Consider the following 21,325-nt stretch of genomic DNA (forward strand, 5'->3'; position numbering starts at 1 on the left):
TCTGGGGACAAGGAACCTTCTGTGCCTCCCCACAGCAGCCAGACTGGGCCTCTGGACAACGTGGGAAGCATGACAGTCACATCTCCTAGATAAGGACCAAACGAAGCAGCACACCCCGGTGCTCAGCTCACAAGCCCTACAAGAACAGGAAAAGCACATCAGTCAAGCTCGCAGCTTGGGGGCGGCCATTACCATGTACTTCCCATCCCACAGGGCACGTGTCCTGCATCTTCCAAGCAGACAGCATGAGAGTTCCTTTCATCTGTGACTCGGGCATTACGTCCCACATCCACCCCCCCACCTCCATACACCTGTGCCTTCTCCAGGCAACAGCCCCGGATGCGTGATCAGGCACTCACCCAAGTAATCATCCATCAGGGAGCCGATAGCAAACTGCAGGAGGGAAGGTGAAAAGGACATAAAGTCTTAGCAACCACAGAACTATCCTCTAAGCCCAGTCCCAGGCCTTCTGCCCCCCCATCCCCTCTTCCTGGCAGAAGAGAGCACGACATCCCCAGGAGCTGTAAGAAGTCAACAGCTCCCAGCTCTGCCTGGTACAGGCAGGAAGACAGGCAAGGGACTCACAATGTCATTCTTGTCCACTCGGGTCCCCACGATCTTCAAGCGGATCTCATCATCCTGCTGAATCACAATGTCCTGGGGAAGAGGAACAGTATACTCAGATACCCCTCACGCCGAAATCCCTTGGAGGGCTCATTCTTCCTCCCTCTCACTGACTTCCTCCCTCCTCACCTCATCCATTGTCTTGTAACATGGCGGGTTGGAGTTAGGATCAAACTCCATCTCTGATGGGATGGACTGAAAGGAAAGCCAGACCGGGTCAGTGCTTTACAGGGGTGCCTTCTGGAGATGGTCATGATGGGTGTCTCTCCTCCTTGGCACCCCCAGCATGCCCAGACTTACATGCCGAGAGATGAAGCAGGACATAGGTCCAATTTCTGTGAAGAGTCCAACCTAAAAGGCAATGAGTGATGTTGCTTTTTCTTTTACCCCCCCATGTCTTCTAAGCTCCTCATCTTTGTCTGATTCCTAATATTCTTCATGTCCTGAAACCACTCTGGATTGTATCATTTGTTTTCTGGTCTCTCTTCTGTTAAGCTTTCACTTTATTTATTTTCATATCATTTTTATGAGAAGGCACAAGTGAGCAAAGGGCAGAGACAGAGAGGGAGACGGGGCGGGGGGGGGGGGGGGAGGCGGGGTTCACACGAAGCAGGGCTCAAGTTCACCTGATGCGAGACTCACGAACTGTGAGATCATGACCTGAGCCAACGTGAGATGCTTAACTGACTGAGCTACCCAGGCGCGCTCCCTTTAATTTTATTTATTTATTTATTTTGAGAGAGGGAGAAAGGGAAGGAGGGATAGAGAGAGAATTCCAAGCAAGCTCCGTACTGTCAGCACACAGCCCAACACCAGGCTTAAACTATGAACCCTGAGATCATGACCTGAGCTGCAATCAAGAGTCAGACGCTTAACTGGGCCACCCACGCGGCCCTCAAGTTTTCATTTGAAGTTAAGCAAACAATGTGGTAAAGAGCCAAGGCCTGGGACTTGTCAGTCCACAATTTGAACACTTGTTGGCCACATGACCTTGGCCAGTAGACTTAACTTCTCCAAGCTTAAGGTTCTATAAAAAGGGATGGGGCACGTGGGTGGCTCAGTAGAGTAGGTTAAGCATCCAACTCTTGACTTCGTCTCTGGTCATCATCTTGTGGTTCGTGGGTTTGAGCTCCACATCGGGCTCTGCACTGTCAGCACAGAGCCTACTTTGGATCCTGTCTCCATTGCCCTGCCCCTCCCCCTTCTCTCCTAAAATTAAACATTTGAAATAAATAAAGAAAGAAAATAAAAATGGATAAAAGCACCCACCACAGTCATTGTGAGGTTTTGCACATTACCTGGCCCACAGTAAGTACTCCACGAATGGAGGCTGTGCTATTGTTGACTAATCGGGCTGACTTACCTGACCCGGACGGAGACAGCACAAGATTACTGTGCCATTTAACAGGTGAGGCAACTGAAGCACAGACTGACTCAGCCAAGGTCACAGAGTTAGCAAGAGGAGTTGGAACCCATCTCACATCTTCGGAGCGGCGGCCACCCAACTGCCTCCGCTATGTATAGTCTCACCTTGTTGACTTGAGTGACAACAGCATCCACGACCTCCCCTTTAAAGGGCCGGAACACAATGGCCTTGTACTTAACTGGATAAAGGACAAAGCCTCGGCCTGGCTGGATCACACCAGCACCAATATTGTCAATGGTGGTGACAGCAATCACAAAGCCATACCTACAAGCATGGGAAAAAGAAAGGCACCGTGTGTGTAAGAGCCTCTAAAACCATCTGCAACAAGTCAGTGAGCCTGGGGGTTGGAGAAGAGCACAAAGGGAAGTAGAGGACACCCCGACCCCAGAACTTAATGACTAAGAGAAGACAGGATACTGATCAGTATTCAAAATGCCAAACACTGCTCTCATAATAATTTCACAATAAGTGTCCAAGAAGGCCGAAATCCTTGAGCCAAGAGACCTCAATCGTCGGGATGCCTTAGAATCACCTAAGAGGAACTTCTTAAAACACACATTCCCAGGCCTGTCCGCAGTCTTGATTCTATAGGGACAAGATGAGGCTCAGGAACTTGCATGTGGTTATTCTGATGAGAGAGGCCAAATACTCCATAGCCCTGGGCTCATCCCAGCCCATTCATCACTGTGTGAGAAGCCCTTATGTGCAGAGCCCAGAGATGTGCCAGGCCAGGTCCCTGGTCGTGTGGAAGAAAACCAGCAGAACCACAGGAGAACAGACACAGGAACAATGATTAGGCTGTGAGCTCCATGAGAGCTGGCTTGATTCTATCTGGTTCACTGCATTGTTCCCAGAGCCCAACACACAACCTGGCAGACGGCAGAAGCTTTAGAAACGTTTGCGGAGTAAATGAGTGAACAATCTCAGCTGAAGTGAGGAAGTCTCATGATCCAGCTTTGCAGAGGGCGCCGTGGGAACCCAAAGCAAGGAAGCAACTGACTGCCTGGGGTGCCTGAGTGGGTGAGAGGGTTCCCCAGGGTAGGTGGCAGGTCCTCGCAGGATGAGTAGGACCCGGGGAGAGGTTGCAAGCCTCGGGCGCCACACGCGCCTCAGATCAGGTGGCACGGAGGGCGCAGCACTCACTTGCCGGTGCAGGTCCCCTCCACCTCGGTGAAGAGCTTCTGCTTTACCGTGTTGAGCAGGTTGGGGCCGAAGTAGCGCGGGTGCAACAGGATCTCGTGCTCCAGGGAGATCTGCAGGGAAAACGGGATGGAGACCAAGCAAGGCGCGGCAACGACCCGGGGTGAGGAGCAACCTTTCGTCCCGGCGCCACGTTTCGCTCCTCCTCTCGACCCTGCCCTCGCCGCCACCCCGTGCTCTGCTCACGTGATAGAACATCTTCCCACGGCGGACGGGACAGCAGCCGAATCCACTCCCGCCGGGACGGCGGCGCCTCTGGACCAACCGGAAGCACACAGCCGCAGCAACTCTGCTTCCGGGCCTGCCCCAGCGAAGTGGGCGGGACTCTGCCCTCTCCGCGGAGCCAATTGGGCATCACTGTCATGGGCGGGAAATCCGCGAGGCCCCGCCCCCTCCTCCCCGCCCACCGGCGGTCGAACCGCCGGACTCCGGTAAAGCAAGTGTCTGGCCCAGAATGGGTGCCCAGTAAACTCTTTCAAACGGAATTAATTAGCTAATAAAAGGTAACATAAATAAAGCGTTTTAGCAGAGTGCATTCGTATAGCAAATTTTTGAAGACTGTTTTCACATAGTAAGCATAGTAAGTAGCTGTTCTCATCTCATTTAATCTCTACAGCAACCCCACCAAGCAAGATTTATTGTCCCCGTTGACAGATGAGGTTCCAGGCTCAGAAGGTTGAGGTCACTCCAGGGTCACTCACGGCCAGGATTCAAATTCAGGATGTCTGACCCCAACACTTTCATATTCAGGCTTTCCAGATTTTCATGCAGCCATTTATTCACCAAACATTAACGGAGGGGAACACCCACCCCATGCCGGCAGGTAGTTTGGAGATGAAGCAGCCAAAATCAGAGCCCAGAAGGCAGCGCTCCCTCCAGGTGTGAGAAAACAGATCACTGCACTCCTCCTTCCCATTTCCTCATTCCTTCCAACGCGCGCGCACACACACACACACACACACACACACACACACACACACACACACACGGCTTAGAGAACCGGTGAGCCCCTGTGTGTTCCTTCAACTCTACCCACATTTTTGTAGACAGTCCCTTTATTAAACTCACGTCAATTAGCCAGAGTGAGCATGCAATCTGTTCCCTGTGGAGACCCTGACTGATAAAAGGTCCGTACGGAAAGAAGCAGAAACCATGAGCCACAGACCCATGAGAAAGGCTCAGCAGTTTTCTCTAGATCCACGACAGTCCTTGGGGCCTTCCTTGAGCAAACTCCCTGCTGCCTGAATAAGTTTTTGTATGTTGTAAATAAGAAAGACTGACCTACCGTCCTGCAAGAATAAGGACATCCTGCTTCCTCGGAGCTGTCACACATCAGTTCCCATTGACTCTGCCCATTTCCTAGAATGGCTGAACCCACCAGTCAGCCACTTAGACTCCATGCAGATCCCATTGACCATGGTCAGGCAAGGAAGCATATGAATGGGCCTCAGCAGTCCTGACTTCCTCCTCTCTCCTATTTTCTAGCCAGCCAGCCCTAAGGACAGTAGTGTCCTGGAAACAGCTGCAAGAGCCTTTTTTTTTTTTTTCAACGTTTATTTATTTTTGGGACAGAGAGAGACAGAGCATGAACGGGGGAGGGGCAGAGAGAGAGGGAGACACAGAATCGGAAACAGGCTCCAGGCTCTGAGCCATCAGCCCAGAGCCTGACGCGGGGCTCGAACTCACGGACCTTGAGATCGTGACCTGGCTGAAGTCGGACGCTTAACCGACTGCGCCACCCAGGCGCCCCCCCTTTTTTTTTTTAAGTAATCTCTATACCCAACATGGGGCTGGAACTTACAACCCCAAGGTTGAGTCCCATGCTTTACCGCCTGAGCCAGCCAGGTGCCAATTGTTAATATTTCAGAAAACTTGCAAGCCAGTTTTTAAATACAGCCTTTATTAAACATTTAATGAAAAAAATTAATGATGTTTATTATGATAACATACAATCAACTGAATTGTACTAAAAAAAGAAACAAAGGCAGAGGTATAGATGAAACAAGTTTGGCAAAATATTGATAACTGTTGAAGCCAGATGATGGGTTAGAGTGGTTTCTTATATTTTTCTTACTACTTTTGTGTGTTTGACATTGTTCGAATAAAAAGTTAGAAAAGAAAACATGGCACGCCTGGGTGGCTCAGTCTGTTCAGCATCTGATTCTTGATTTTGCCTCAGGTCATGATCTCAGGGTTCATGGGTTTGAGCCCCACATCGGGCTCCACACCCACAGTGGGAAGCCTGCTTAGGATTCTTTCTCTCTCCCTATCTGCCCCTCCCCCACTCATGCTCATGTGCTCTCTCTCTCAAAATGAACTTTTTAAAAAGTTAGAAAAAAAAACAAAGGTAGCTGTCATACTTGTAACTTCTAATAAGAAAAACATAGGTGGTCTTCTCTGTTCCTGGCACAGAGCTCCTAAAACCCTTTTCCTAAAGGGTAAGGGTGATGAAGGTGTCTCCACATTCATAACAAACCCTTTTCAATCACACCCAAGTTTATGTTAATGAGGTGATATTTGAAAATCACCTCATGGGGCGCCTGGGTGGCGCAGTCAGTTAAGCGTCTGACTTCAGCCAGGTCACGATCTCACGGTCCGTGAGTTCGAGCCCCGCGTCAGGCTCTGGGCTGATGGCTCGGAGCCTGGAGCCTGTTTCCGATTCTGTGTCTCCCTCTCTCTCTGCCCCTCCCCCGTTCATGCTCTGTCTCTCTCTGTCCCAAAAATAAATAAAAACGTTGAAAAAAAATTAAAAAAAAAAAAAGAAAATCACCTCATAACAGGGGGCTGGTTGCTGGGGTACCCAATCTCGTGATTGGAGGGTTGGAACTCTCAACCCCCTGACCTCCAGGGAAGGAAGAGGGGCTGGAGGTTGACTCTTCGGCCTATGGCCAATGATTTAATCCAGTGTGTGTGTGTGTGTGTGTGTGTGTGTGTGTGTGTGTGTGCGCGCGCGTATAATGAAGCCTCCTAAAACCCGAAAAGGATGGGTTTCTGAGAGCTTCTGGGTTGGTGAACACCTGGAGATATGGGGAAGGTAGCACTCTAAGAGAGAGTATAGAAGTCCCATACCTTTTCCATACCTTGCCCTGTGCAGCGTTTTCACCTAGCTGTTCCTGAGTGATACATCCTTTTATAATAAACCAGTAATCTAGTAAGTGAAATGTGTCTTTGAGTTCTGTGAATCACTCTAGCAAATTAACCAAACCCAAAAAGGTGAGTAGGGAAAGAGTTAACAGTAGGCACGGCCAGATGAGGGACCCTAAGAGAGGCTGATTGCAGCTGGGAGGGCTCCACCAAGGGACCCCCGCCCTAGACTTCAAGGCTCACCATAGTGGCCCTTGGCCCTCCTACTCCTGGTGGTGTCCACAGTGCCCTGGTTGCATATGCGGGTGGGATGCTATAGCTGTGTGCTATAGCTAGGTTTGGGGGAAAAAGGGATAAAAGCATTCCAGACCTGCCCATGCTAGGTGTCATGAATAGAGTCTCACAAACTGTTATTTAGTTCCTGATAAAGTCCCAATAAAAAGTCAGAGACAAAAATCATACCCAGCAACCCAGTCGGCATCCCTCTCACTCCTGAGAGCTTTGTACTTTCCCTCAATAAACCCTATCACTTTGCTCACTCTCTGCTGTCTGCAAGATTAACTTTTCAACTAGGTGGGATAAGGACCAGCATCTCTCCAACCCACCTGCACCAAAGGGTTCTTTATAACCTCCAATCTATAGCTAGTAGATGAGAAGCATGCGTGACAACCTAGACTTTCAATTGGCATCTAAAGTTGGGGGCGGGGGAGAGGGAGCACTCTTAGAAGACTGAGCTCTTAACCTGTGGAACCCAATACTATTGCCCAGTAGATAGATTCAGAATTAAATTGAGTTGTAGGACATTCAGCCCGTGTCTGAGAATTACTTGATATGTGTGTGTGTGTGCTGGGGTGGGGGGGAACACATTGTAATCAGAGTCAGAATTCTTAACAGATACTTAAAACTAGGGGCACTTGGATGGCTCAGTGGGTCAAGCATCCGACTTCGGCTTAGGTCATGATCTTGAGATCTGTGAGTTCAAACTGTGCATTGGTGTGGAGCCTGCTTGGGATTCTCTCTCCCTCTCTCTCTCTCTCTGTCCTCCCCTCTCTTCCTGCCCCTCTCTCACTTTGTACTCTCTCTCAAAATAAATACTTTTTTTTTTAATTTTTAAGTTTATTTATTTACTTTTTAGAAAGAGAGTACGTAGGGGAGGGACGGGGGTGGGAGGGAGAGAATCCCAAGCAAGCTCCTCGCTGACAGTGCGGAGCTGGATATGGGGCTCGAACTCATGAACTGTGAGATCATGACTGAGAAAGGAGCATGGGGCAAGCTGAGGATAAAGTGCAGGCTAACAGCACCCCCCCCCCACCTCCTCATGGGATATGGGTGATATTCCTTGGACACTCCCGACTACCCCCAAACAGGAAAGGACAAAAACAAATGGTTAAACTGGATAAGAGTCTTCACCAGTTTACCAGAAAAAGGCAATCCCATCAACAGCCTAAAGTCTAGGAACTCCCTACTGTCTTAATGTTAATGCTTAATGTTAATGCTTTACCAGAAAGAAAAACAACCTTAGCTTGACAGTAGCTAGGCCTTCAGTAAGTCTTTAGTATGTGAAAATCTCCTTGGAAACTCCCTCTGGACTTTATCTCCCCCAACTCCTTAAAAGATCCCCCCCACCCCAACACTTACAGTGCACCTTTTCCTGCCCACAGGTCCTGTCCCCATGCTTTAATAACATCACCATTTTTGCACCAAAGACATCTTCAAGAATTCTTTCTTGGTCATCGGCTCCAGACCCCATGAACGCCCCATCACCCCAAAACTTCATCAATGACCTGAGCCGAGATCAAAAGTCAGACACTCAACCGACTGAGCCACCCAGGCACCCCTAAATAAAAACTTTTCTTTAAAAAAGGTCCTCACCCTCTTTGTTTATTTATTTTTTTAATGTTTATTTTTCAGAGAGAGAGAGAGACAGAGTGTGAGCTGGCGGAGGGGCAGAGAGAGAGAGAGGGAGACACAGAATCTGAAGCTGGCTCCAAGCTTGAACTCATAAACTGTGAGATCATGACCTGAGTCAGAGTCGGATGCTTAACCAACTGAGCCACCCCAGGTGTTGAGGTCCTAACCCTCTTTAAAAACAAATAGATACTGGGGCGCCTGGATGGCTCAGTCGGTTGAGCACCTGACTTTGGCTCAGGTCATGATCTCGCGGTTTGTGAGTTTGAGCCCCGCATCGGGCTCTGTGCTGACAGCTCAGAACCTAGAGCCTGCTTCGGATTCTGTGTCTCCTTCTGTCTCTGCCCATCCACCACTTGTACTCTGTCTCTCAAAAATAAATAAATAAATGTAAAAAAAAAAAAAAAAAAGAAAAGAAATAGATACTTAAAGCTCACCACTTCCTGGGGTGCCTGGCTGGTTAATTTGGTAGAACATGTGACTCTTGATCGCAGGGTTGCGTGTTTGAGCCCCATATTGGGTATACAGATTACTTTAAAAAATTAAATTAAAAAAATAGAATCTTAAAAAAACAACTCATCTCTTCTTCCTCATTATTTCACCACAGTTTACTATTATCATTGCTCTTGACGTACTGTGTCTGCGTGGTATGGTAAAATATTAAATCATAATTGCATAAGCAGGTATAAGAACTCCAGTTGCTCTGATATCCTCACCAGCATTTGGTATTGTCAATAGGCTTTGTTCATTTAGCTATTCTAGTAACTGTGTGGTAGTATCTCACTGCGGTTTTAATTTCTATTTCCCTAATGACTAAAGATGTTCAGCATCTTTTTATGTGCTTATTTGTCCACAGTGATGTATTCAAAAATCAAGTCTAATCATGTCACTCCCCTTCTTAGAACCCATAAAAGATGGCATTGGCTGCCTCCATTTTGACCTCAAACTTTCCAGTTGGCTTTTTCATGCCAGCTTGTCTCTGGGCTCTAGGGAAAGACCCTGAAGGCAAAGCATCCCTTGAAGGACTCCAAAATTACCCCCCTCAAGCAATAAGTAGTGTCCCAAGCAAGCCAAACCCCGCCCATGACTGACTCCAAGACTTGATCTTCACTGCCTACCCACCCACCCACCTTTGCCCTGAATTCTCCTCTTATAAACATGGGAATGTTTTCCATGCTTTGGAGATAGTCTTTGAGATGCTAATCCACTGACTTCCCAGATGTTGGTTTCCCTACCACAAGTTTATCTGCCTTTGGATTTTGTCAGCAATGAGTGGCTGTGCCTGGTCTGTCCCTGCACCCATGTACATATCTATGTTGCATCAGTGAGGAAGTCTCTAGCACCAAATGGCACTCTGCAAATACTGGAGTTTTAAAATATGGGTTGATTGAACCTTATCTCACAATGAACCTATTCCTATCTCTCTGAGCTCCCCAGGCATGGGTTGGCCATGATGAATTTTCCCCAAGCCCTGATCCCTTTACTTCCAAAGCTTCAAGATCAGAAATAAGCTAGAATAGAAAGAGAAAACAGCAATGGAGAATAATCAGCTGTATTGAGATTTGGCATACAAAGAAAGTCTATTGGAGGATTATTTCAGTTACCTTTTGCTATCTCTTTTTAGAGATGATGATGTCTGTCACCTGTTTCCTAAAAACCAACACAAGACCCAGGTCCTGCGGGAGGGCAATCTCTAAGCAAGGATCATCCATCCCAGCTGCCCCTCTTCCAGGTTCTGGGCTCTTCCTTCTGTGCCACAACCCTGAGATCAAGACCTGAGCTGAGATAAAGAATCAGATGTTTAACTGACTCAGCCACCCAGGCACCCCAGGCATATCTTACTTAAGAAAAAAAGTTTAAGAAAATCTAGGTCCAGTATGCATGGCAATACCCCAGTGTGGCAAGCATTCAGTCTTTGTGCCCAAACTCTGACTCACCTTCAGTTTGATCTCTTCTGAACCTGTAGAAACAGGATTGCTTAAGCTTCCCAGCCTATGTTCTTTACTGCTTAGTAACTCTACCAGTCCTCTACCATACAAGGGATAATCCCTTTAGTCCTTTGGTTTTAAATAACATCTGTATGTTGATCATATTCCAAACATGTATCTCCAGACCCAAAATTACCCCTGATCTTCAGGCTCACAAGTCTAACTGGCTAAGAGGAAGCAGAACTCTCGGTTTCCCATTGTCTCTCTCTCCTCCAGGCAAACGGTTCTGTCAACCACACTATTGCTTATGCCAAAATTCTGGCTATCCTTGTCTCCTTTTTCTTCCTTCCTTCCTTCCTTCCTTCCTTCCTTCCTTCCTTTCAGAGTGTGTGAACAGGGGAGAGAGTCAGAGGGAGAGGGAGAAAGAAAATCTTAAGTAGGCTCCATGCCCAGTGTGGAGCCCAACACGGGGCTCAATGAAGGGCTCAGCTGGGGACTTGATCCCACGACCATGAGATCACGACCTGAGCCGAAATCAAGAGTCCAAAACTTAACTGACTGAGTCACCCAGGTGCCCCCATTCCTTTTTTACTTGTCCTTAATTTCCTACTCTCATTTTAGCAAAATCTGTTGACCCAGCATTTCTACACCACCACTACCTTTGTCAGGGCACCATCATCATCACCTATGGGACCATTTCCTCATCTTCCTCCCTGCTCCCACTTTGATCCCCTACTTTACAGAATAGCCAGGATAAGTCTCTAAAAACTAGAATCATGGGGCACCTAGGTGGCTTGGTTGATTAAGCATTTGACTTTAAAAAAATATATTAATGTTTATTTATTTTTGAAGGAGAGAGAGAGAGAGAGAGAGAGAGAGAGAGAGAGAGAGGCAGGGCATGAGTGGGGGAGGGGCAGAGAGAGAGGGAGACACAGAATCTGAAGCAGGCTCCAGGCTCTGAGCTGTCAGCACAGACCCTGACATGGGGCTCAAACTCACGGAGTGCAAGAGCATGACCTGAGCCAAGGTCAGACGTCCAACCAACTGAGCCATCCAGGTGCCCCGAGCATTTGACTCTTTATCTCAGCTCAGATCTTGATCTAACGGTAGTGGGTTCAAGCCCCTCATTGGGCTCTGTGCTGGGTGTGAAGCCTATTTAAAAAAAAAAAAAAATGAAATGAAATGAAAAAAAAAAGAGAAAAGAAATGAAAAAAAAGAGAAAAGAAATGAAAACTAGAATATCAGAACACTCCTCTGCTTAAAACTCATCAATGGCTTCCCGTTACACTCAGAATAAAATACAAACTCCTCGCCACGGGCAATGGAAATTCCATGCATTCATACTTGTGTGAGGTCAAATTTTCTTCACATAAAACAATATCTCATAATAGCTTGAAAACACAAGCAGATGTGAGAATCCATCTGTCTACAAGACATTAAAGAAAATTGGGAAAATATAAAACAATGTTACTATTATTACTGCATGTTTTGGGTTTTGAAAATATAGATATTTTTTATAAAATGAAAATGTTGCTCATGTTAGTTTTAATTCCTATACAATATTGTATGGCTTGGAAGGGTATCTTGAAAAGATGGGGTTTCAAGCTGAGGCCAGTATGGCCCACAGGTCTTTAGTACAAGGATGAAAGGTTGATGAATGTCCCTAATTCTGGTTCTGTCTCATTGGAGGGCTTAGCTACAGAACAAAGTTAAGATGCTTGGTGTGGTGGTGACCATGGTAACCCTGTAAACACATTGCCCTAGTCAGAGAAGAGGCAGGTATCATTGCCTCCCAACCTATAGCCCTTTCTTCTCGTTGCCTAAGTACCCTCAAAAAATTTCTTCAGAAGTAATCACGCTTTGGGGACAACTGGTTGGCTCAGTTGGTGGAGCATGCGACTCTTGATCTCAGTGTCCTGAGTTCAGGCCCTACGTGGGGCATAGAGCCTACTTAACAAAACAAAACAAAACAAAACAAAACAAAACAAAACAAAACAAAACAAAACAAAACAAAACAAAACAAAACAAACCACACTCTTTTTTCTCCTGTACTGGAAAATTTAAGGCCTTGAGCCCACTCCCTCCCTTCCATCAGCACCTCCCAGGCTGCTCCAGACACAGAGAAAGGCAATCTAATTACTCTTAATTGTAAATTGACTAGAGATCAGGCTAAGGATCTTACGAAAGCATTGGTGCAGCTGCCAGTTCTCAGACACCATCATTACTGAGCCAGGAGCCTGGAACCATCAGATTGGGGGTAGTGGAGCAAAAAGGCATCTTATCATGTTTTTGAGGATAGAAGGGACTTTCAAGAGACACCTGCAGTTCGGAGAGACGTAGCTAATGCCCACCGTTATGGCAGAGCCCGGTCAGGAGGCAGGCCCCCTGGGTACTACACCAGCTCCTTGGTTCTCCCTTTCCCCATTTCCCTGAGCACAACACTCAGCGGGGTGTCGGGCCTCTCGCCCCGCCCAGGGGGCGTCGCGCTCATCTCCATGGAGCCGGTCCCCGCCCTCCTGTTGCCTCAGGTAGATGGGAGAAGCTCAGCCAATCAAGAGGTCTCTGAGGCAAAGAAGGCGGGACGAAGAGGAAAAGTTTAGGACAGGAGCGCCAACCAATCCTGAGCCTAGCTGCCTGAGCAACGGCCACCAGCACCCACTTGCAGACGCCAGTCAGAGCGGGGGGATGGTCAGTGGACAATGAGCCAATCCGTGCCGAGGGAAGGCAAATTTGAGCCAATTAAAACTGAGAAGGTGGGAAGGGGCGGAGTTCGCCGGTGGCTGCTCGCTGGTGGGTGAAGGATCAGCTTTCTCTGCTAGTTCCCACCCTAGGACTTCTTAGCTCCTGGAATGCGAGAGACAGAGAGGCTCAGGGGAGTTCCTGGAGTGGGGCGTGGAGGCATCTCCCGGGAAGGCCTGGAAGCAAAAGAGACTCCTAGTTGGAGGAGCTGCTGGAAGCCGCCGGGTGGGCATCGAGGAAGCGGAGGCTGGTTAGGGGGCGGGACTTCCGGGGCGGTGCCTTTGCGAACGGGGGCGGGGCCTGCTGCTAAGGTTGGGCCGAGGGGGCGGGGCTAAAAGGAGCCCCCCCCTGGGTGTGACCTAGGAGAAACAAGGGTAGCGATTACAGCGGGCGTCTTGGGGTCAGGACGGTGTTGCCAGAGGCTTTGGAGTGGCAAGTGATAGCTCAGGATTGACGTTAAGGTTGCTGGGGAGGTTACCTGCCCTAACTTACTGTCCTTTCTTCCCAGGGAGCCACTGGTGGGGACCTTTCTAGGGTCCTTTTCCATCCGTGGGGTGCTATGGAGTTCCCAGAACACAGCCAGCAGCTGCTGCAGAGCCTCCGAGAGCAGCGGTCCCAGGGTTTCCTTTGTGACTGCACCGTAATGGTGGGTAGCACCCATTTCTTGGCCCATCGGGCTGTGCTGGCCTCCTGCAGCCCATTCTTCCAGCTTTTCTACAAGGAGCGGGAACTGGACAAGAGGGATCTGGTGTGCATCCACAATGAGATTGTCACAGCCCCAGCCTTTGGGCTGCTTCTGGATTTTATGTATGCTGGCCAGCTGGCCCTGAGGGGGGATACCCCCGTGGAGGATGTGCTGGCAGCTGCCAGCTACTTGCACATGAATGACATCGTTAAAGTGTGTAAGCGGCGGCTGCAAGCCCGGGCCCTGGCAGAGGCAGACAGTACCAAGAAGGAGGAGGAAACCAACTCACAGCCCCCTAGTTTGGAGTTTTTGTCCAACCCCTCCCGCGGCCCCCAGCCTTCACTGGCATCTGCTGAGACATCAGGCCACTGGGGCAAAGGGGAATGGAAGGGCCCTGCAGCTCCCTCACCAACTGTCTGTCCTCCAGATGAGCCACCAGTGTCTGGTGGGGCAGACACAACACAGCCTGGCGTGGAGGTTGACCTGCCACATCTACGCCCCCCCCCTCCACCAGTGGCTGATGTCTCCCTTGCCAGCCCTAGTAGCTCCACAGAGACCATTCCTGCAAACTACTTCTCTTCTGGCCTTCCAGCAGTTTCAGTGGAGCCGCTGGCTCCCCTTGATGTGGGTACCGAGAGTCTGAGGATGGTGGAACCAAGGGGTGCTGGAGCGCCATTGCAAGGCTTCTATCCTCCAGCTCCAGCCCCAACCCCAGCCCCAGCTCCATCCCAGGCTCCGGCACCAGCCGAAGCTGAGCTGGTCCAGGTGAAAGTGGAAGCTATTGTGATTTCGGATGAGGAGCCTGACGCCTCAGAGGAAACGCCTCAGGGTCCTGAGGGGTTCTTCCCTCCTGGAGGAGCCATGTTTGGCGCACAGCCCCCTCAGCCAGAGGCTTTTGAGGAGCCCAGGGCAGGACTGGAGGAGGTGGGACCAAGTGACCACTTCCTGCCCCCGGATCCTCATCTGCCCTACCATTTGCTGCCAGGTCCAGGGCAGTATCACCGAGGACTGGTGACCTCACCCCTGCCCGCCCCCCCGGCCCTGCATGAGCCACTTTACCTGCCTTCTGAGTATGAAGCAACCCCGGGAAGTTTTGGAGTTTTCACGGAGGATGTGCCCACTTGCAAGACATGTGGGAAGACCTTCTCTTGTTCTTACACACTCCGGCGCCACGCCACCGTGCACACACGCGAGCGACCCTATGAGTGCCGCTACTGCCTGCGCAGCTACACACAGTCAGGGGACCTATACCGCCACATCCGCAAGGCTCACAATGAGGACCTGGCCAAACGCAGCAAACCGGATCCAGAAGCTGGCCCCCTTCTGGGGGTGCAGCCCCTGCATGGCTCCCCCACAGCAGACAGACAGGACGGCGGTGGTGGAGGGCCACCCAAAGATTTTGTACTTGGCCCCAAAAACTGACATCGGCAGGAGCTGAGGCTAGGCCTGCTCTTGCCATCATCAGGGGGCAGCACAGGTTGGAAGCCTCTCACTTCCCCTGCGAGGGGTGGGTTGTGCAGGGAGCAGAAGGAACGTTGTGCCCTGGGCTTAGGATTCCTCCCACTTTTCCTTTCCCCATCCAGGCAGCAGGACTTTATGGGGCATTGCGACTCAATGAGCCCTTCTCCAAGGGCACTGGGAATTTTGCTGAGGTGCAATCACTTCTCACCCTGCATCCCGGACCATAAAGCTAGCAGTGAAAGTATCTCTTTGAACTGGTGTTGGCTGGTTTATTCCCCAAACCCGCATGCCTCCTGATTTCTTTCGTAACTTTCCTGTGGATCTTTTAGGAATCTGATATCTGTACCTGGGGTAGGAGTCAGGATGCTTCTGGGGGAAAAAGTGAGATGCGCAAAGGACAACATAGACTTGACTTAGGAGAAGTGTGCTAATTAGGGACTCTTACAGGATGATGGGTTATTGTAGTTGAGCTCCTGTGTCCTGGGCTGTATTGAGGACTTCATAAAAATACTCAGTTGTCAACAATTTTACGAGGTGTTAGCACCCCCTCCCCCGCCTCCCTTCTTCCACAGACAAGGACACTTGGGACTCAATATTTGTCTATTTTGGGGGGGGGGGAGGGACAGAGAGAGAGGGAGACACAAATCTGAAGCAGGCTTTAGGCTCAGAACTGTCAGCACAGAGCCCAATGTGGGGCTCGAACTCATGGACCACGAGATCATGCCCTGAGCAGAAGTTGGACGCTTAATTGACTGAGCCACCCAGGCGCCCCGACTTGAGACTCAAAAATCAAAGTTAACTTGTTCAAGGTCACAGGGCAAGTTAAGGGGCAAGCAGAATTTGAGTCATGGCTTCAAATGCCATGCACACGGCGCTGAGTTAGAACATGGTTGAAGACAGTTAACCAAGAGCTAGTTTTCTCTTTTGTCCTCTTAAGTGTTTGGCTTTGCTCCCTTACCACTTTACCTCTGCTTCCAACATAGAAAGTCTTGGGCTGACTGTTTCAACAACAAATACTGTATCCATTACTTGAAATTCTTGCCTGTGTGTCATACTATGAATCGAGGTCTCTGAAGATGGGGAACTGAAAGGCAGAAAGCACGAAGCTCCAGGGTGGTGGGCTTGTGGGGCAGGTGGAGGGCCTGTGGTATGGACAGGATGGGCACTTGGGAAAAACTAAAAGCAAGATACTCCGGAGAGAGAATCTTATTCCTCTGGTCCAACTCCCTCACCTAGAAAGCACGAGGACAGCCTAGAGAAGTCAGATTACTCAGCTGGGGTCACACAGGCAGTTCGTTACTGGCAGTAAAGACAGCAAAGAAATAAGGAGCCTGGGGTGTTGATGTGGGTTCTGGGAGTTCTGGGAATGTAAGAGAAGGCCCTACCCCGGTGTGTATGAAGAGTAGGGCGGGCCATGGTGTAAGAGGGCTCCCGAAAAACCCTCCTCTGTTCTGCACATAAGCAACTGAATGCAAAAAAGCAGGAAGGAAAATTTAGGAAAAGATGAAAATGGGTAAATTTTCTGAATTTCTTTTCTTTTTGGATTTCTGTCATATCCAGCACTTGCTCTTGCGAGCAAGCTACTGTTTTTGAGTTAGAAGAAGGAGGTTTGGCCAAAGAAAAGCTCCTTCTCTGGGGCATTCGGGGACGCAAACGTTGATGCTTAACGTTTTCATGGCTGGATGAATTCTATGCCTTTCACTTTCCTTGTGTTGGAATAACTTCTTAGTTTGTCTTCCAGGGGGCTAATTTTATTTGTGCAAATACATTCCTACCTTGGCTCCTTGTTGTAACAATGCAAGATCTACATGCACACCCCGTAAGTTACTCTAAGTGGAGCACCTTTTCCAAAGTCTTTCCTAAAACAATATCAAATCAAAATGCCTGAAAACAATGAGTTGCCTTTAAAAGGGTACATTTTATGGCATGTGAATTATATAAAAATTATACACATATGATTATATATGGAGAGACATAGAGAATAAAATCAGCTGTCTCAGAACATCATTTCCTAAAAGCAAGGCATAATATCTGTGTCTGCATGTGTATATAATGTACAGACCTTCTCCAGACAGTCTTGAGAACATAAACCATTGTTACTATCTCAGCCATGTGTTCTACCTAACTAAAAAAGGATCTGTTACTTGGTGAGATTCTCCTCAAGAGGGAGTATTTGCTTTCAGTTCCCAGCATGAGATGCATTTTTCATTGGCGATGGCAATTAGGAATCTGCAAGATGTTCAAAGCAGCAGCCAACACAAAAGGCCACGGTTGTCTTTTGTCTCACTTTATCTGCTGGACGCCAGGAACAGTTTCTGCCGGTCTGTAGAGGTGGGACCAATAGAGAATTTTCTCATTTCCACTCCTCTCCATGGTCTCGACCACGGATTCAAGGAACCACAGGTGAGCTCATCTAACTTCTGGTCCAACAGTGGATCCTCCTTTTGCCGGTTGTGACACCCCTGCTTGAAAAAGAACTCGGGGCACCTGTCTGGCTCAATCGGTAGAGCTTGTGACTCTTGATCTCCGGGTTGTGAGTTCAAGGCCCACCTTGGGTGTAGAGATTACTTAAATAACCTTTAAAAAGAACTTGCCATCCCCAAAGGAAACCTAGTCTATTATCGGACAGCCCTAGTTGTTGGATAACGCTGCCTTCTACTGAGCCCAAATCAGCCTCATTTGAGGAGGGTATGGGCCAGGCCCCACCTATTAAAAGTTTCACCTGGAGGAGTTCTTTGTTTTTGAGCTATAAGCTGACTTAAGTTTTCAACCACCCTTTGCTCTCCAGCTTTAGAGATATATATTTCTAATTTAGGATTTCAATTCTTTTCTTGACTGGCAATTTTATAAGTGTATGGTTTCACTTGCCATCTATTGCCTCTTCAATCACTGGACATTTTTGGCCAAGCTTAGCTTCACAAAAGTCACCATTTCAGTCCTTTGCATTGGATTTTGACTTTGTTTGTTTTTTTAATATTTTTATTTATTTTTGAGACAGAGAGAGACAGAGCATGAGCAGGGGAGGGGCAGAGAGAGAGGGAGACACAGAATCCGAAGCAGGCTCCAGGCTCTGAGCTGTCAGCACAGAGCCCGACGCGGGGCTGGAACTCACAGACTGTGAGATCATGACCTGAGCTGAAGTCGGACGCTTAACCAACTGAGCCACCTAGGTGCCCCGACTTTATTTGTTTTTAAGTAAACTCTATGCCCAATGTGGAGCTCAAACTCAACGCTGAGATCAAGAGTCACAGGGTCTACCGACCGAACCAGCCAAGTGCCCCTGGATTTCAATTTTAATTTCTCCAAAGCCAATGTTTCCAAAGATGATTTACCTGGTCATGTACTATTTTTACTGTAAAATATATTTACTTTTGTGGTTTTTTTTTCCTTTGGCAAATGATAGCAAGTGTTCCTAATTCCCCTCCCCAATTATTAGTAAGCAATTTCAGTGTGCATCTCTATAAGAACCCTTGAAAAAAAAAAAGACCAAATACCATTAATCATATTCAACAAAACTGACAATAATTCTTTTTTTTTTTTCCTCTCCCTGACAATAATTCTTTTCTTTCCCCCAGTAAGCTCTATGCCCAACATGGGGCTTGAACTCATGAGCCCAAGATCAAGAGTCACACATTCCACCAACTGAGCTGACCAGGCACCCCTCACTCCCAACAATTTTTATTCAAATTTCTCTGATTGTCTCATAACCTTTTATTTACTCACTTACTTATTTAAAGACTTCAAGTCATCTCTACACCCAACATGGGGCTCAAACCCACAACCCTGAGATCTAGAGTCATACACTCCAACAACTGAGCCAGTCAGGCGCCCCATCTCATAAACTTTGTTGTTTTGTTTTCAAACCACAATCCAAAGTAGAGTCACATTTATTTGATGTCTTTTAAGCCTTTTTTAAAAAAATTATTTCAATATTCTTTTTAAAGGTTTTTCTTTTTTGTTTTTGTTAAGTTTATTCAGTTTATTTTGAGAGGAAGAAAACGTGTGTGTGTGTGAGGGGCAGAGGAATGAGAGAATTCCAAGCAGGCTCCATACTCAGTGCGGAGCCTGACTCAGGGCTCCAGCTCATGAACCATGAAATCATGACTTGAGCCAAAATCGACTTGGATGCTTAACCAACTGAGCCACCCAGGCACCTAAGATTTTCATTTTTAAATAATTTCTACACCTAACGTGGGGCTTGAACTCATGACCCCAAGATCAAGAGTCACATGCCTTTCTGACTGAGCCAGCCAGATGCCCCTTAAGCCTTGTTTTGGTTTTTAATTTTAGAGTAAGTGCGCACAGGAGCGGTAGTGGGGGGAGGGACAGTGAGAGAGAAAATCTTTTTTTTTTTTTTTTTTAAGTTTATTTATTTTAAGAGTGTAAGAATGTGCACATGACAGGGGAGGGGCAGAGAGAGTGGGAGAATCTCAAGCAGGCTGCATGCTGTTAGTGGCAGAGCCCTACATGGGACTCGATCCCAGAAACTGAGAATGACCTGAGCTGAAATCAAGAGTCCCACATTCAACCGACTGAGCCACCCAGGCACCCCAGGAGTGAGAATCTTAAGCAGGCTCCATGCTTAGTACAGAGGCTGACATGGGGCTTGATCTCATGACCCTGGGATCATGAGCTGATACACAATCAAGAGTCAGACACTCAACCAGGTACCCCAAAGCCTCTTTTAATCTGTAAGTGCCTCTCTCCTTTTCCCTGTAATTTATTTATTGAAGGAACTGGGTTACTTGTCTTCCCAGTTTCACAGTCTACAGTTTGCCGAATAAACCCCCTTGGTATCATTAACATGTTCCTCTGTCCCAAGTTTTCTTTAAAAATATATATTTAAATAAAATATTGAAAACAATAGTATAGGTAGTATGTGGTTTTGGCAAAATTGTAAAGGTAGTGGGTAGGAGTTCGGGAGACACTGCTCTCAACTCTCCGTTACGTGCCAAAGTATGGACCTTCACATCTACAATGCTTTCTCTTCAATCACACCCTGAAATTCTGCATGGAATCCATTAAGGACTGACTGGTAAGGTGAGCACCCTCCTCCTCCAGAAACTTCTGAGTACTGACATTTAGGTGCCCTCTGGCTGTTTCCTTCAGGATGTGGGCTTGCCAGACCTCCTCCACACCCACATCTGGCTGCCTATCTTTGTCCACTTTCCTGTTGATTAACATCTCCATTGGAAGCTGGCCTTCAAAATGAAGAATGAAATGCAAGCCTGACCACTTTGTCTCTTAACAGTGCTAATAAAAGGATCAGTGCAATACATTCCTAAAATATGTTTTTATTTTGTTATTTTTTTTAAATTTTTAAATGCTTGGTTTTTTTTTAATTGCAAGGGAGTAGGCTTAAACTCAGGAAATAAAATATAGGTCAGTCCATTATCTACATACAAATGAAGGAATACTGCCTGACCTAAAATACAATTTTTGAATTATCAGTTTTATTTTTTCCTCATTGATGCAGAAGATAGCTTAGTCTTTGGGGGAAAAAAAAAAAAAACAAAGAGAAGAAAATCAGCAAAACTTGCCCAAAGCAAACATGCAACCATGACATAATTTTGTCAACAACCTAGGCTTAGAAATGTAAGCAGCTTGGGAAAGGAATGAAATATTCTATTTTTATTAGTTCTGTCCTTAGACTCACCAGATTATTTGGTAGAAAAGCTTTTTTATTGTAAGTTGTATTATTTAAGGGGTATGGGAGACACAGCGGAGCCTGGCTCATTGGGAGGGGGCATTACTGATAAATGGAAAACTCATGCACACTTGGCAATACAGAGGACTTGGGATTGTTTTTATTGTTCTTTCTGAAATCTGTCCTTATGGAATGGCTAGTGACACATGCTTACTACCTCTACTCATAAAGGTAGAGGCAGTATACATTGTGAACATTATTCACAAGAGCACAAAATGGCAAAGGATCTCCTGGTTGATGGAACCTCCTACGGAGACATGACTGTACCAGGTCCACAGCCTGCACTGACAAAACTTCCAGAAAGTTCCATGGGGAGCTTAAGCACTAGGGAAGGAGAACTCTTCCTCATTTCCCTCCTCTGTAAGGAACTGAGCTTTTGCATAATACAAGGTGACGGGGAAAGAACAGACTGATGTTTTTATCCTGCTCTTTCATGGTATTGTTTCAAGAAGACACAGCAACCTGTCCACTCCGCCCCACCCTTTTTTTTAGAGAAATGAGCATACTATAGATATGCACCTGTTAAAAAAGAAAATGTTTACTTAGGTTTTGGGGGGTTTTTT

The 21,325-nt window shown here is 47.5% G+C and overlaps 2 protein-coding genes and 1 long non-coding RNA gene across 5 annotated transcripts; 1 reads left to right on the forward strand and 2 right to left on the reverse strand.

Annotated features, from left to right (window-relative positions):
- On the reverse strand, positions 1–3,545 carry POLR2G (RNA polymerase II subunit G). Its single transcript, XM_047876676.1, has 8 exons — positions 3,437–3,545; positions 3,194–3,303; positions 2,155–2,314; positions 925–975; positions 754–819; positions 586–657; positions 360–393; positions 1–136 (listed from the first exon to the last, which is right to left on the reverse strand). The coding sequence occupies exons 1-8, from the start codon at positions 3,446–3,448 to the stop codon at positions 123–125; spliced, it is 519 nt and encodes a 172-aa protein (XP_047732632.1). The 5' UTR covers positions 3,449–3,545; the 3' UTR covers positions 1–122.
- A 6,233-nt stretch (positions 3,546–9,778) lies between these two features.
- Positions 9,779–12,580, reverse strand: LOC125175981 (uncharacterized). The gene is made up of 2 exons (XR_007156076.1): positions 12,353–12,580; positions 9,779–10,022 (listed from the first exon to the last, which is right to left on the reverse strand). It is a non-coding gene; the product is annotated as an uncharacterized LOC125175981 (long non-coding RNA).
- A 136-nt stretch (positions 12,581–12,716) lies between these two features.
- Positions 12,717–15,299, forward strand: ZBTB3 (zinc finger and BTB domain containing 3). Of its 3 annotated transcripts, none has more exons than XM_047876666.1 (2): positions 12,717–13,134; positions 13,418–15,299. In XM_047876666.1, the coding sequence occupies exon 2, from the start codon at positions 13,469–13,471 to the stop codon at positions 15,014–15,016; it is 1,548 nt and encodes a 515-aa protein (XP_047732622.1). In that variant the 5' UTR covers positions 12,717–13,134; positions 13,418–13,468; the 3' UTR covers positions 15,017–15,299. The 3 variants fall into 3 exon arrangements, with proteins under 3 accessions (XP_047732622.1, XP_047732623.1, XP_047732621.1); XM_047876667.1 differs by having other exon boundaries at positions 12,717–12,960; XM_047876665.1 differs by having other exon boundaries at positions 12,717–12,923.
- The last annotated feature ends 6,026 nt before the right edge of the window (positions 15,300–21,325 follow it).

This window comes from Prionailurus viverrinus, chromosome D1 (genome assembly GCF_022837055.1).
Source record: "Prionailurus viverrinus isolate Anna chromosome D1, UM_Priviv_1.0, whole genome shotgun sequence".
In the NCBI taxonomy this organism is placed as follows: domain Eukaryota; kingdom Metazoa; phylum Chordata; class Mammalia; order Carnivora; family Felidae; genus Prionailurus; species Prionailurus viverrinus.